Here is a 15,923-nt window from a genome sequence, read left to right as displayed (position 1 = left end):
TTCCCTTTCTCCCTGGCTGTGTCCTTCCAGAGCCACTCTCGGGCTCTCCCATCGCTGACTTAATTCTTTCTAGGACCGGATGCAAAACCCGTTCAACAGCGCATTTCCTGCTTTTATGCAACCCGCAGGGGCACATGTGCACACACACCCGTGCACACCCCTTGTGCACGCAGTCACAAACGTGCATGTGTGGGCAAGTGCGTCACACTCACATGTACAAGCGGCCTCCGTCTCACACCTGCACCTTCCAAGATCCTTGTTTCTCCAGAGACAATCAGTAGATGGCTGGGGCTTTGCCACCCGCTGCTGCTGAAACCCTCCCACAGTTAGGATGTGCCTGGACTGCCAAGCCTTTGAGAGACAAACTTCAGCTCTTGGACATAGTGGTAACCAAGATGAGGCTGCCCGAGGAGCAAAGCCCAGCCCAGTTATTCCCATCTCACCTGAACCCAATAGGCAAAGGTCATTCTGCCCTTAGTTGGCAGCTTTTGTCCGCCAAAAAGCATATGTGGGGTCTTCAGGCCCAGGCCTCATTAGCTCTGGCCAAGATGTTGAGGCCTCAGCCCAGAATCCTGGCTCTCCTGGGGGCCAGTGGAAGGCCTGCTTCCAGGCCAGACCAGCAAGGCTGAGGGTGGCCACCAGGGGGCGCTCCAGCCCAGCCTTTGCACATAGCTGCCCCTCCAACAGCTGATCAGGTGTGTAGAGGTCTCATACCACCTGTTTCATATCATGCTATTTTTGTGCACTCTGCCTTATCCCCAGAGGATGTAAGATTCCTTCTGGAGGTTCTTTTGCTCACCCCTACTCACTGGACGTACAAACGCTATGGGTTCCTGCCTGCTTCTTCTCATCTGAGGTCATAGGAGGTCCAGGGTGAGGCCCCAGGCCCATGTGGCAGGACCCAGCTCATCTCCTGAGGAGGTCCATGTTGTGGTGGAGACCCACCCACTCTGTCCTTGGGGAAGCAAAAGAGTTTTGTTGGAGTTCCTCCTGGGGAACAAGATAGGAGCAGGACTGAGATATAGACAAGTATTGTGAACAGAAAGCTTAATGAAAGCGTGAAGTCTGAAGGCAAACCAGAAATATGAGTTCAGCCTGATTCACAGCACATGCAGAGTGAGTAAGTGAGGGTCAGAGACAAGGACCCCCAAAGGTAGCCATCAGCACCCCCTGATCAACAATCCAGGCGGGACATGCAGAATGGATCCAGCCGACTCACGTGTAGGACTCAAAATCTCCATTGCTTATGGCTTCAATCAGCTGTTCTGTCACTTTTATAATTTCTTGTTTCCGCACTGTAAGGCAGGAGGGAACACAGAGAAATAATAGCGATAGTGATTGGGATGCAGCACCAACCACAGCTTCCTGAGCCCCTAACATGCGCCAGACCCTGTCCTGGCACCTGAGGGCCTCAGAGAGATTGTCTCGTTTATCCTCACACTGTCCCTAGGTATCATTACTCCCATTTCATGGAAGAAGAAACTGAGGCCCAGAAAGGTGAAAAAAAAAGTGTGAAATTTCCCTCAACTACAATGGGCAGAGCCAGTGTCTTAGTTGGCAGCCTCTGCCTCCAAACAGCATGCATGATTCTGGCTCTAGGCCTGATTTGAACCCAGGTCTCGATTCCAAAATATGCTTCTCCATTACCTTGTTTTGCCACCTGAATCCAACCAAGCAAGGTCACCTGTGGAGGTTGTCACCAGCAACCACAAACCAGGTGCTCCCCCATGGTCCAAACTGGGGCCACTAAGGGTGGGCTTAGGGCTTACTCATCCCTTAGGTCTGAGTCAGTTTTTGTTCCATTTGGGTGCCTATAGGAATCAGGCACTGAGCCTTCCAGAACTTTCTAGGTAGAATGAATCCCAGTTGCTGACACCTGGCTTCCCCTGTCCACCACTGAAACACCACGAACAGCTGCTGTCTTCCTGGCAGAGAATTAGACATCAGTTTTCTTATCAGGTGTGTGATGTTCTGAGCCCTAGTTTTCCCATCTGTAAAATGGGGACACCATCACCTCTCATACGTTCAGTGCTGAACAAGTTGTGTAAAGAACCCAGGCTTCAGTACCAGACAGGCTTCTTCTAAATCCCAGCCCAGGTCTTTACAAGCTGTGCAACCGTGGGGCACAAGGTTGTTTTCTGGTCCATCGTATGGAGATGACAATGCCCTCGTCCCGGAGTTGTTATGAGCATGGGATGAGATGATGTGCCTGAGGCACTTGGACCAGAGCCTGGCACACAGTAGGTATACACTGTAAGTGCTGCCTCCTGTATCCTCCCACACTCATTACTGCATCTGCTCCTCACAGCCTGGGGGGTAGGGGGAGGCAAGGCCAGTTTCCCCCCATCTGACACATGAGGAGACCGAGCCTCAGCAATGAAGGAATTTGAAGCCAAATGTTCTGGATCCCAGCAGGGCTATCCTCCCAGAAGCCTCAGGCGTGTTTCCCAGGGCCAGGCCTGCTTCCCTTTCTCCCACAGGCTCAAGCTTAACCTCCAAGCCGGTCAGTGAGCTGGCCTGCTGGAGCAGCCTCAGGTGAGATGGGTGGACATGTTGCCCATTTCTCAGGCTGGGAGCATGGGAGGGAGACGGCTCCTGGAGGAGGCCTTGTCCCTGCCCCTTTCCTCACCAACTGCAGGTGCCATCCCATCCCCCCTCACACTGGGGAGCTCACCTCAGGCCCAGAGGATAAAGAATCACAGGACACCCAGGCCACAAGAACTCTTGGGGACCAGGGACACAGCCTGCTTATCCAACATTGGGGAAACAGAAGCTTGGTAAGGGGTGTGACTTGCCCAAGGACATAGAACATTTTGGGTGCAGAGTTTGGCTCCCAGCCCAGGGCCTTTTCCACAGGACCCAGGAGCTCCAACGCGTTCCATGATGCGTTGGGCCCACATGCTTGTCTCTTCCCCAGCTCAAATGTGAGCTCCGTGGAGGCTCGCTGATCCCTGGAACCTGAAGCGGGCCTGGCCAGGCATTCATTATGGAGTGAGTGACTGCGCAAGTGCTCAAGCCGCGAATCTTTGAAGCCTCCCAGCACAATTTCATGTGGTTCTCACCTCCCGGTCAGAGACAAGCTCCAGTCACCGTGGAGGCAAAAGGTGAAATAGTCTGCTCCAGTGGACCAACCGCCCCGAGCAGACTGTGCAGCTCCAAAGCCCATCTCCCTCTCCCCGCACCACCTGCCCCCTCAGGGCGGGGCCCGGTGCCCAGCGCAGCTCTTAGCACGTGGTGGGTACTCAGTAGACGTAACATCACTGAAGTTACTATCTCCAATATCAGTCACCACAGTGAGCTGCTAATTCTTTATCTCCTGGCTCTGCAAAGAATCACCAGGGCTGGGAACGGGTCCGTCTTAGACCATGAGGTCAGCCGGGTGGCTCTGGGGTCTTGCCTGGGGCTGAGGCGGAGGCAGCTTGAATGAATGAACGAGCAGATGGACCAAATCAGGGTCTGGGGCTGCTGGCCTTGCCCTGTTCCCTGGAATTGCCCAAGTTGCCTTGTGGCCTCTGTCCCTAGGAGCCCAACAGCCCGGCCTCCTGGTCAACTCTGACCTCCTTCGTGGAAGCTGGGGATTGAGGATGGGGAGAAACCCACCTCCACCAGGAGACACCTCGTTCCAGCTGCTCCCACATGAAATCAGGGTGATGATCCAGAGCGAATCCACATGCTTTAAGAACCATCCACGGCTTTAAGAACCCTTCCCACTTGACATTCCACGAGCCCGTGCTTAATGCCCTGTCTCCCGTGGGCCGCTTCTCACCACCATCTCAGAGAGGCTAGTCAAGTGGTCAAGGGCATGGGTTCTGGAGCCAGACCCCCTGAGTTTGGATCCTGGCTCTGCTGCTTAGTAACTGTGTCCCCTTGGGCAAGATATTTGCTCCTACCTCAGTTTCCCATATGTATAATGGAGCTACTAATAGTACTTACCTCATAGGGTGGTTCTGAGGATTGAGTTAAGAATATATCAATAAAAATAACTAACACACATATGGTCCTCACTCAGAACCAGCTACTGTTCCAAGCCCTTTATATCGACTCACTTATGTAAATAATGATGCATTATGTAAAGCACTGAGAGCAGTGCCTGACACTCCATAAGCAAGCGCTGTGATTATCATCACTGGAAAGCTCTGAATTGGAAGTTCTCCCTGAGGACAGTCTCTAGCCTCTAACCTGGGCAGGGACACTTCCCAGCAGCCTGATATATGATGGTTCAGTTTTGGCTGGAACTTTGGGGCTTGCAGCCTGCCAGGTAGGCCACCGCACTGCTGGACAGCTTTTGCCATTTGCATCCACCTCCTTCTTTCAAGTTGCAGTCTCCCCATAAAAGCCCCTAGTTATAGCTCTGGTCTGCCTCCCGGGATCCTTCAGCGTGTACCTGCTTCTCCAGACTCTGTGCCTTCCCCCACCAGTCTTTTCTTCTCAGGGCTGAAGGCCTCCCGCATCTGGTTTGCAGGATCTGGCTCAAGATGGCCATCTATTTTCGAGGGTACTTAAGCTGTTTAGTTGCCTCTCTGAGTGTGTGCACACTATCCCTGATGTGGCTTGAATATTGCAGAATATCAGGTCTAGGGTAGCACTCTCTATCCCCTCCCCAATTCTGGACACTACACCTCTATTAATGCAGCCTGAGACAGTGCCTAACTTGGCCTCCAGCCACTCAGGACACCAAGTCTGCCAACAATCGAAGCATAGCAGGCGGGACTCTCCCTAGCTTCATTCTCTGGAACCAAAGATCTGGGGGTCTGGTGCTCCTTAAATCTGGAGAAATTCACTCCGGTTCTGAGGCCCTCCCATGCCCTTGGCAGACCTATTGCTCTACGAAAGATTCATCCAGCAGCTGCTCAGTGGCACCCTCTGGCATTTCTCATGTGCCAGGTGTTCACCCAGACAACCAGGAGGGCTCCGCTATAGATGGGAAAGCTGAAGCTCCAGAGAGGTTAAGGCACTTTCTCAAGGTCACACAGTATGAGGAGGCTGAGATGGGATCAGCATTCCTGACTGATATTTCCCAGAATGTCTCTGCCCAGATTCTAAGGCAGCTCTTTGGGTTGGAGAGGAAATTGAATTTTCAAGGAGCTGACCAGGAGGAGATAGGGCAGTGGGGAGGATGTCTGGCAGAACCCCGTGCAGCTCAGAGGGTGAGAGGCCTGTGTATTAAGCCTGAGGGGCTCTGAAATATTAATGTCCCTTTCTTTGCTGAGGGGAAAATGTTCCCTGGAGGATGACATTTCTAATTAACTTTAATGTTAGGTCAGAATCCACCCCACCAGCTGCTATTTCTCACTTAGTAAGAAGACTTAACAAATTAACACCAGAAAATGGTTCTCTGGAAACTTTCTCTGAGGCCTGGAGAAGCTGGGGGAGGCAGAGTTCCTCTCTCCTGCCAAACAGGGGGAGGAGCTCCTGGCTGAGCCAACAACTCTTCCATCAGACATGGCCTTTTACATGTGTGGAAACTGAGGCAGGGAACGGGGTCCCAGTTTTACCATTAATAACACTGACATGCCCTTTCTCTTCTCTAGGCCTCAGCCTCCCCTCTTTATTTTATTTTTAAATTAAATTTTATTTTTTTTGGCTATGCTGCACAGCATGTGGGATCTTAGTTCCCCGACCAGGGATCAAACCCGTGCCCCCTGCAGTGGAAGCGCAGAGTCTTAACCACTGGACCGCCATGGAAGTCCCATCCTCCTCTCTTTAAAAGGGGCATGAGTGAACTAAAATTCAAGACTTCGCAAATGTTCCCATCCTGATATCTCTAAAGCAGAGGATAATGATTGTAAATGTCAGGCCTCAGGGATGTAACCCAGAGCCGTTACCCCAGGTGGAAAATGTCTTTAACGGGTCACATTTTACATTAATAGCGCACGCAAATTTTACATTCTATTCCAAACATTTCTCTGTCTGTTGACCATGTAAATATTTGTCTTAAAATAATCTTTGAGTAAAACTGACACTCCAAGAAAACGTCATATGGCTTCCTGTCATTCAACCATAAGCTCCAGTTTGAAAGAAGAGAAATTAAGATTTATTAAACAGTGGCCATATGCCAAACACTGTGTAGGCACTTTAGACACAGCCTCTCATCTTATCCGCACAGCAATCCTCTGAGCTTGATACTATTATCATCTCTTTACTGTTAAGGAAACCGAGGCTCAGAGAGGTTCAGTAAGTTGTCTAAGGTCACCCAGCAGATGGACTCCAATGAAGAATCACAGAGCCAGTTTACCTCCACAGACCCTGTCTGCTCTGAGACCAGGATTATGAGGCCACAACAAGTCTCCTCAAAAATCCCAGCACCTTACAATGAGCCTCAAATATGGTGAATGTCTCAGAAACAACCTATCTCGGCCCACCACAAACCTACGAAATCAGATTCCACTGGAGCAGGGCCAGGAATATGGTTAAAAATCATACTTGAGGGACTTAGAATGCTGACCTGATCCCAAGGGAATTTTTTGGCTGCACTGCACAGCACGTGGGATCTTAGTTCCCCGACCAGGGATCAAACCCGTGCCCCCTGCAGTGGAAGCGCAGAGTCTTAACCACTGGACCGCCATGGAAGTCCCATCCTCCTCTCTTTAAAAGGGGCATGAGTGAACTAAAATTCAAGACTTCGCAAATGTTCCCATCCTGATATCTCTAAAGCAGAGGATAATGATTGTAAATGTCAGGCCTCAGGGATGTAACCCAGAGCCGTTACCCCAGGTGGAAAATGTCTTTAACGGGTCACATTTTACATTAATAGCGCACGCAAATTTTACATTCTATTCCAAACATTTCTCTGTCTGTTGACCATGTAAATATTTGTCTTAAAATAATCTTTGAGTAAAACTGACACTCCAAGAAAACGTCATATGGCTTCCTGTCATTCAACCATAAGCTCCAGTTTGAAAGAAGAGAAATTAAGATTTATTAAACAGTGGCCATATGCCAAACACTGTGTAGGCACTTTAGACACAGCCTCTCATCTTATCCGCACAGCAATCCTCTGAGCTTGATACTATTATCATCTCTTTACTGTTAAGGAAACCGAGGCTCAGAGAGGTTCAGTAAGTTGTCTAAGGTCACCCAGCAGATGGACTCCAATGAAGAATCACAGAGCCAGTTTACCTCCACAGACCCTGTCTGCTCTGAGACCAGGATTATGAGGCCACAACAAGTCTCCTCAAAAATCCCAGCACCTTACAATGAGCCTCAAATATGGTGAATGTCTCAGAAACAACCTATCTCGGCCCACCACAAACCTACGAAATCAGATTCCACTGGAGCAGGGCCAGGAATATGGTTAAAAATCATACTTGAGGGACTTAGAATGCTGACCTGATCCCAAGGGAATTCTTCGAGATAATGCATTCTGAAGGTTGTCCCTGGTGCTTTCATAGACGCTTGATTTGCTCTAGCACCAGGCTATGGTGATGGAGTGACCATCTCCTGCCCCTGCTTTGCCCCAGCTGGGAATGACCAGAGAGGGACACACTCTAGGGTGGGGCTGGTCTTCCAAATATCGTGGCAGAGTCAGGAGGCAGTCAACGGCGTTTAGTGTGTCAAAACTGCCTTAAATCAGCCTGAACGGCAACTGTGCAAAAATATTTATTACACAATAAAATGCTCTTGTCCCCATCATTGTATATTCTTTTAGAAGCAAATCATCTAAACTCCTGAAAATATCTCAGCTGGCACAGCTGTGATCTCTCCAGGTCAAGGCTGTTTTTCTAGATTTCAGAGACTCCCCAGGCATCTCTGACACACACCTGAGTGTGAGAACCCCCTCCCTTGCCGGTCTCCCTGTCCTGGGGGAAGAAGGGCTGGGTACAGGCAGAACAGCAGGATGTCGCTAACTCGTCCAAGGATCTGGTGTCCCCTGGGCGGAAGCCAGCGCCCCATCCTCCCTCCTCCAAGCTCCAAGCATCTTTCCACATGCCAAGGCCTCCTCAGCTGAGCCAGGCCCTGGAGCCACACTGCCTGGGTTCATATCCTAACTGTCCCCTTTACGAGCTCTGGGACCTTGGGCCAATTTACTCAACCCCTGAGTTTCTGGGCTGTCGGATGGGGTTAATCACAGTACCTACTTCTTAGCTTGTTGTAAAGCTCAGGTGGATATCAAGCACTTGAAACAGGTCTAGCACGCAGCAAGTACCCCATAAAAGGCAGCCATTATTCCTATTACCATCCTATTATTTCCTCTCTTACTATCAGATCACCGTTATCTGGGGTCTTGCTTCCCCTTTCATCTGAGGGCTTGTGAAGACTATTAGCCACTGGCTATAGTAGCCCCCGCATTTTGGGTCGGTCTTAGGCAGTGTTTCCCATATTCCAGTTTGTTGAATTTCCTATTGATATATTTTTGCTTTCCCTTCCTTTACTATAATTACTTCAAGCTTTTAAAATCAACTTGTGTTTTTTTTTTTAAATCCAAAAACACTGCAAAAGGAAAATGTATACTACTATGATACATTTATGACTTGACTATGTTAAATTAATTTTTTCTAATACATGTTAAAGTCAACACATAACTGCTACCATGAGAAAAGTCCATCCAGGCACCTCACACAGGGAAATGGCACCCCACTGTGTACCCAGTCTATAAGGAGCCAAAGCGAGGCTCTTTGTAGAGAAACAGGACACAAAGCTGGCCTTGCGGTCCCTTCAGGCCGGAGACTGTCAGCGAAGGGGGCCTGCCAGGAGGCCCGGGGGCCCAGATGCTGAAGGAAAGACCCCTCCTACCTTTGGTGTCTTCATCCTCAATGGTGGTGTTGGTGCTCTCTGAAGATTCCTGCCAAAGAGAACACGGGAGGTGGTGAGGCCCGCTTGTCAAGCGGGAAGAGGTGTGGTCTGCCTGATGCTGCGGCCCCGTTGCCGTAAGCCTCATGGGCTCTGCCATCCAGATGCTGCACTGAAAACCCTGTCAGACTTCCAAGCCTAAGGAGGGGACGGGCCCAACTAAGCAGGTGGCTGGTGGCTGGCGGCGGGGACAGGCGTGTAAATGAAGGGGTGGATGCGTGGAGAGCCCTGGCCTTTCTGGAAGGGGGTCCTGAGCCCTGTCTGCTTGAGGGAGCAGAGAGGGGGTGTGGAGGGCAGAGAGGCACATGGTGGCCACAGGACGGGGAAGGAGTACACACACTGGCAGGAGAGGAAGAGAGAGACGGGGGGGGAGGCCCAGTGTGACAGAGGCTGGGCTTTTCGGGGGAGAAAAACCACACAACTGAGGGAGACAGCAATGGAATCAGAAGAAGAGGGACGCGGGCCAGCATGCCACCGCAGGAACCCCTAGACGGTGGCAGGGGCTGGTGGCTCCTCTGCCACCGGCAGGCCCTGGGTAGCCTCACAGAAGCTCAAGAAGGGCCTCTACGGCGCCCGCTACTTTGGCCAAACCAAGCCCCCCAGTGGCCACAACTGGCACAAACCAAGTCCTGAGCTGAGTTCCAGAGCAGAGGGCAAGGCGAAGCGAGAAGCCATGGGCTGGATGTGGGATGGGGTTCAAATCGACCTTTGCAGCTGAGGGAGTTCTCAGGTCTGCCATCAGGCTGCTGGCCTGGGTCATGGAGTTGGAGGTGTCAACAGAAACACGCCAACAACACGCACACACAACACACATATTGTCACACGAGGCACACGTACCAAGCACACCCTGAGCACCCTCTCCCCGCCCGGGTTCCCAGTGTAGCCTGCAGGAGCGAGGCAGGAGCGAGGGTTCGAGGCCCAGGATTTACCGGCGTTTGGGAGACGGCAGACACTCACCATTAACTGAACGCTGGAACTGGACTTTCTTTTCTGGAAAAACAAGGAGAAGAGATGGGACAGGAAAAGACACAGCGTGAAAACGGCAGGGAGCAGAGGAACGAACAACAGGGGAGGAGTGGAAGGAGGATGGGCCTCGGGGTCATCCTCTGTGGTCCCTTGCCGGCAGTGGCATCAGGACAAGGAGTCAGGGCCACCAGCAGCAGCCGACCTGGCAGGGCCAGGCCTCTCTCAGCCTAGAGTTCTGGGGCCTCGTGCACAGCTGCCTGAGTCTCAACAATCCAACCACCAAGCTGCGGGCTAAGCCTCTCTTGGATCAGGGCTCCCCCTATGCTAAGTTCAGAGGGAGGAGGCAAATCCTGGGTCTCAGATACCGGGTGCCTAAGGCCTCCAGAATCCAAAGCTCTTGAAGGACAAAAAGGTGCTCGGGTCTGGAGATAAGGCCCAATGTCTCCTCCTAGACTCTTCCTGTGTCTCTGCTGAAAAGACCCCACTCCTAGTTTGGTTGAGTGTCATAGCCACTCAGGAAACTTGTCCAAAATATACATAACCAGGCCCCCTCTAAGGAGTTTGATAACTAGGTCTGGGCTGGGGCCTGGGCATCTTTATTTTAAACAATATCCCCAAGTGATTCCAAAGCAGAGACAGGTGTGGGAGCCACTCCTCTAAGTGGCCTCAGAAGTCCTGCTTGTGCCCACAGCTTCCCAGTGACTGGCCTATTCGGCTCCTTTATGCTGATAGAGAAACTGAGGCAAAGGCAGACACACAGCTGAGCCCAGAATTCGAGTCTTTGGGCCCTGCCATTCAGCCTATTCTAGCTTTGGGGGGATTTGTCATTTCCCCTGTATAATCAACTGTGGAACCAAGGGAAGGAGAGAGGAACATGCAGACTACCTTCTCCTTCTTTCAGCTCTAAGCCTGGAGTCTTAAAGACTCAAACTCATAGAAGGTTACAGGCCAAGACTGACACTTGCATTGAGCAGACAAGATCCTGGGGTCCAGAGATGGGCAGCGATCCACCCAAGGTCGCTCAGCTAGCTTCTAGCAAAGAAGAGGCTGGAACCCCCAGTGCAGGCCCTCTCCTCTGTCCAGGTCTCTAGGTACCCACAGCCTGATGGCTCTTCAAAGGCTTATCCCGGAAGCACTTACATCTGAGAGGCCAGGAGGCTCTCCCCTTGCTGCTCTGTGTGGGCAGCAGAGGGGAGACCTGAGATGCCCTCCGGGTAGGCCTTTGCCAGTGGGAGGCACTGGCTATTCTCCAAGTGTCCTCAGGTCTAAGTCTGGGCTTTCTGACTCCAAGATCCAGGAGCCTCTGAGCGCCAGGATTCTTAGATCCTATCCTGTCCTCTCCATCCAGGGCCTCTGCATGGAGGTGGCTCACTGGGCATTTCCAGTGTAAGTGCTCACAGCCCCTGCCTCTGCCCCAGCTGGTCCGGGCAGTGTGACTCCTGCAAGGCAGCAGCCTGCAGCCAGCCCCTCCTTCCCTGCCCTGTCCTCCTAGTGTTGGCCTCACTCCTGGCTGGAGCCAGGCCAGGCACAGTGTGTGTTGGAGGGGACAGGCCCACACAGCTCGGCTGTCAGCGGAAACTCGAGGAGCAGCATGAGGGCCAGGAGGTTCCAGGCGGGACACGAGGAGGCAACACAGAGCAGAGACTGCATCAAATTCGGACGCACAGTGACAGGATGGGACATGGGGGAGAGGGGTCATGACGCACGGATGGGACACCAACAGGGGGCAGTGAGTGGGGTTGAGGGGTGGGAGCGGTCAGCCCCTCTTCACGAAAGTAGAGGCCTAGGAGTGGCTGGGACCGGGGGCATCGCTTCTTGGTAATAGAAAGACTCGATTTTCCTGAATCACAAAATGATGATACTAATAATAACCCTACACCGACCAGCATGTTAGTTTCATTTAAAAAGTGAACTGTCACCAAAAGTAGAGTCACATCTCTTAGAACCACGTGAAGAACGTGGTTCTAAGGTTGGCAGGGATGGTAGAAACAGAGGATGGTCAAAGTTAGCCTTGAAAAGCCCTTAAAAGCCCGCAAAGTACAGTATTGTGTCCTATCTTGAACTCCAACCCGCCAGGTTTTCCTCCAGCGTTGGAACCGATCACTGCTTCTTCAGTTATGCCCCAGGTGGAATCAGTGGTTTGTCTCTAGGGACCAAGTTGTAGTTCCTGCTTTGGCCGAGCACATGTTGGCTACGGGAGCATCACGATGCGACTCCACCACGCCCGCCCCGGTGGGAGCCTCTCACCAGCCTCCCTGAAAACAGCTCTTTTCCTCTTGCACAGATGACGGAACTGATGGCCCAGGTCCCCAAGGGAGGGAACAGTGGGGCCCAGGCTCAAACCCCTGGCTTCTTGACTTGAGGTCCAGTTTCAGTCATAGTAAAAACATGAATGGACCTCCCTCCTCTTGCAGGCCGGGCTCCCCAAATCCTGGGCAAATCCCCCTGGGTTACTCCCGTCTTCCGGCTGGAGGTCCCCGCTCCTCCATCCCAAGGAAGGGGAGGAGGTTGAGCTGCAGAGAAAGGGTCGGGCCAGGAATAGCCTTTGAGTGTCTCTTCCTCCACACCCAGGCCACCCTGAGAAGTCACTCAGGGTCTGTCCTGCCCCTACAGGAAGCAGCAGCAGTTTCTTCAGCTGTGCCCACTGGAAGGCCCTGCAGTGACCAGCCAGAGCCCCGCCACGCTACGAGATGCCCTTGCCCTCAGACAGCCTCTGCCTCCTGGCCTTGCCCAGAGAGGAGCCAGACAAGAGCTTCGTCCCACGACCCGGCCTGAGGGAGGCCCTGACCAGGGGCAGAGGGCGGCAGCCCTCCCGCAGCCCCTCCTCCTCCACCTACCTGGGCCCCAGCCCACTAGCACCTGTGGCCTCTGCCCCATATCCCCCAAATATGATTTTCCCCAGGGGACCCAGTACCCCCAGTGTCTACACACTAGGGCCAGATTGAGCCCCAGCTGCTCCAAACCTGCCCCCTCCCCCACAAGTTACACATCCCTCCATCACACTTTCAAATTGGGAGGGGAGGGGGGTGACTCATGGGTAACCCAAAACAGCAGGTAAGCCAAAACTCAATTCTGGATTCCATTACAGCATTCGGGATGGATGTGTGTTAACTGTATAAATTGGGCTGGCTTTAGATCTGTGTTTTCCAAGTATTTTCTTGAGCAAACTTCAAGAGAAATCTTACCCGAAACTCCAACACATAAAGCAGAAAAGATAACACTACCAACTAGCATCTCATGAGCGTGTATCGCACGCCAGCACCATGCTAAGTCCTCAATACACAGTATCTTAGTTCATCCTCACAGACAGCCCTGGGAGGTGGGAAACCCTGCTCACCCATTGCTTGAATGAGGAAACACAGGCTCAAGAGATTCAAATAATGGGCTGTAAGCTCACCCAGGCTCTCTCAGCCACTGCGATGGCTGGTCCACGGAGCTGTTCTGGCTGAAGTGGGTGTGAGAAGCCCCAAATCCTCTCTGCTTGGCCTCCCCCTTCCAACCCCTCCCCATCTGCTGCCAGAGGTACCTCCTCAGAACCTTTGGGCTCCAAGGAGTTCCATTTGTAAACCACTGGCTTTGACTGATAACCAAATAATTACATATTCCTCAAGCACCCAAGATGAAAAGGGAAAATGATTTTTTCTTGTTTGTTTGTTTTTAAAGTTGAAATCTTGGAAATCATGGAGTTCACAGCCCTCCCCCCTCCCACTGTACCTATGGGGAAACTCAAGCCCCCAGAGGGCCAAGGGCAGAGAGGAGGGCCATATCCTGGCCTCAGGCAGACAGCCCAGATCCCCTCCCATGCCACCCCCGGCAGACCAAAGCCAGGGGCCTGAGACCCGAAATGCCACTACAAACCAAGCCATGAAGCCACCAGCCCACCTGGGTGGCTGTGTTTGGAAAGCATCCCACACCTTCCAGTGCCCTGGGCACAGCCCAGCCCTGGGGCCCTGGCCAGGCAGGGCTCTGAGCCCAGAAAAAGGCAGGGTCTCGAGAGAGGAGAATCCACAAGGCGAGCCAGTGGCAGGGGAGGAGGGAGCTGCAGAGAGTAGGGAACCAGGCAGAAAGTGGGGGACAAGGCCCCAGAGAGCAGAGGGAGAAGAGAGAGGAGGGAGGGAGGGGTCAGTGGAGTGTGGAGGAAAGCAGCTCGGGCATCAGGGGTGGGGACAGGGCAGGCCTGGGTCGGGGAGAGGAGGGGATTCTGAGCACTGAACCGGCAGGCCTTGATGGGGATGGGTACCTCTGGGTGTCAAAGCCAAGAGGATTGGCTGTCCATCCCCTGCAGGCTTTGTAGGCTGGACTGGGGCGTGCACTGGGTCAGGGGCCCATTCCAGCCAGCCTACACTCGGGAAGGAGGAGGTCACCCCTCATGACATCTCTGTCCCTTCTTTGCACCCACTCACTCACCAGTCCTCCAGAACCGCAGAAATCTCCTTTGGCCGGCCCTCATGCCCACCCCAACCCCGGGCCACCTGCCTCTCCCACCCTCTTTCAACCCTCCCCTCCCCCGCCTGCCCCCCACCAATCCTGGTGGGAGGGTGGGCACCGTAGCCCAGGTCTGGGTCTGGGGATGCCAGGCTGCACGGGTGAGCACATCTGCCCAGAACACCATCGGCAAGGCCTGGCTCTTGTCCCAGCCCTGCAAGCCGGGCCCTGCGGGCGGAAACGCTGTCAGAGGCAGACCCTGCCGGGCTGGCCGGGACTTACCTTCACACCATCATTCTTCTTGTTTCCTCCACTCTTCCCGCCTGCAGAGGAGAAAAAGTAGAGGGTTACCAACACCAGGCAGGGCACCAGGGCCCACAGGGCGAGGAAGAGCAACATCCACGGGCAGCGGAGGGCACAGAGCCGGAGCAGCGACGTGGGGAGACCTCCTCCCCTCCCTCCTCTTCCTTCCTGGGCGGCCCTGGGTCTGCCGGTGGCCCGCTGGGTGGGAGCGGGCCTGGGTTCTCAGCAATCTCAAATGTAACCCTCTGGCTCCATGGGTTGAGGGAGGTGCCCAAGGTGTCCCAGGTCCGTGGGATTGCTGTTTCAGTCTGGGGATTCCCTCCAGATCCTGGTCACCACCCGTGCTAGGGGTGGCCAACCCGGAGGCCCGGCTGCCCAGCCCGGGGCTGGACGCTCCCTCCCAGCCCCGGCTCGCTCTAATTTTAGCCCCATGCTGCTGCGGAGGTCATGTGTCAGCCCTGCCTACTCACTCTGGACAGCTGCGAAGCTGCATTTTGCTGGTGATAAGAAGCAGATGCCCCCGCTCTGGGGCCCACCCCTGCCAGAGCACCCATCCCCTGCAGAGGCCTCCCTACCCTCAAACTCCAGAGCCCCACACTAGGGCTGGCTGTGTCCCTGGTGGCTGGGAAAAGCAGAGCAACAGCTCTCAGGGAGGCCCCACCTGTCATTTCCCATTCCCTTCCTTCTCACCTCTTGGTCAGAGCCCTTGGAGAGGGCATCAGTCATGAAATGGGATCAATGACCAGGCCTGTGCAGCCTGACATCTGGCTTCTTCAAACCTCAAGCAAATGGCCTTAAGTTAAAGCAGACATTATCTATAAAGTGCTTAGCACAGCACTTGATGTGTATGCAGTAGATGCTCAGTAAACGGTAGCCACTGTAAGTCCTTTTCCTGGTGGCCTGGAGAGAGCGAGCTGAGGAGGAGGGGTGGTACTGGACATTGATGCCCCAGAGGCTTGGAGGGTTGGGGCTCATGGCTGCTCCAGCTCCCCAGTCATCCTCACATTTCCACCTATGACCCCTCTCAGGCTCTCATGCAACTTTTCCCTATTGCAAAATTTCCCTCTTGCAAAGCAAGGCAGTGGCGGGGCCGGGGGAGTACCTCTGGATCCCAAAGCCGAGAGGAATGGCCAGCCATCATCATGGGCTTTGTGAGCTAGACCAGGATGCACAGCAGCAGGGAGAGGACTTGCCCCACAAGCCTCCAAGGAGGCCCCTCTCAGCTCCAGCCCACTATTACAGGACTGTGGGTCCCGTGAAGCCATATATTCTGATTTTCAAGAGAAGTCAGAAATCTGGGATTTTCTATGAAATCTCCTGGTTTTTAACTGCTGGAAACTCTTCCCAGAAAAAAATTTTTAAACACCACTGGTGCCCCCAAGCACATAGAGAGAGAGAGAGCGAGAGAGAGAGAGAGAGAGAGAGAGAGAGAGAGAGAG

The 15,923-nt window shown here is 53.3% G+C and overlaps 1 protein-coding gene across 2 annotated transcripts in view; it reads right to left on the bottom strand.

The window, feature by feature from the left end:
* The window catches only part of CAMK2A (calcium/calmodulin dependent protein kinase II alpha), a 67,059-nt gene that overhangs the window by 7,335 nt on the left and 43,801 nt on the right, over positions 1-15,923 (bottom strand). The window contains exons 13-16 of one of the 2 annotated variants that reach the window (XM_007448053.1): positions 14,464-14,504; positions 9,748-9,780; positions 8,734-8,782; positions 1,220-1,295 (exon numbers count right to left, since the gene is read on the bottom strand). In XM_007448053.1, coding sequence (XP_007448115.1) covers positions 1,220-1,295; positions 8,734-8,782; positions 9,748-9,780; positions 14,464-14,504 — 199 coding nt within the window. The remainder of the gene's footprint in view (positions 1-1,219; positions 1,296-8,733; positions 8,783-9,747; positions 9,781-14,463; positions 14,505-15,923) is intronic. The other variant, XM_007448054.1, reaches the window with a different exon arrangement.

The sequence above is a fragment of the Lipotes vexillifer genome, unplaced genomic scaffold (assembly GCF_000442215.2).
Source record: "Lipotes vexillifer unplaced genomic scaffold, Lipotes_vexillifer_v1.1 scaffold121, whole genome shotgun sequence".
Lineage (NCBI taxonomy): Eukaryota > Metazoa > Chordata > Mammalia > Artiodactyla > Lipotidae > Lipotes > Lipotes vexillifer.
The sequence above is the reverse complement of the archived record's forward strand: the minus strand, read 5'-3'. Positions and strand labels throughout refer to the sequence as shown.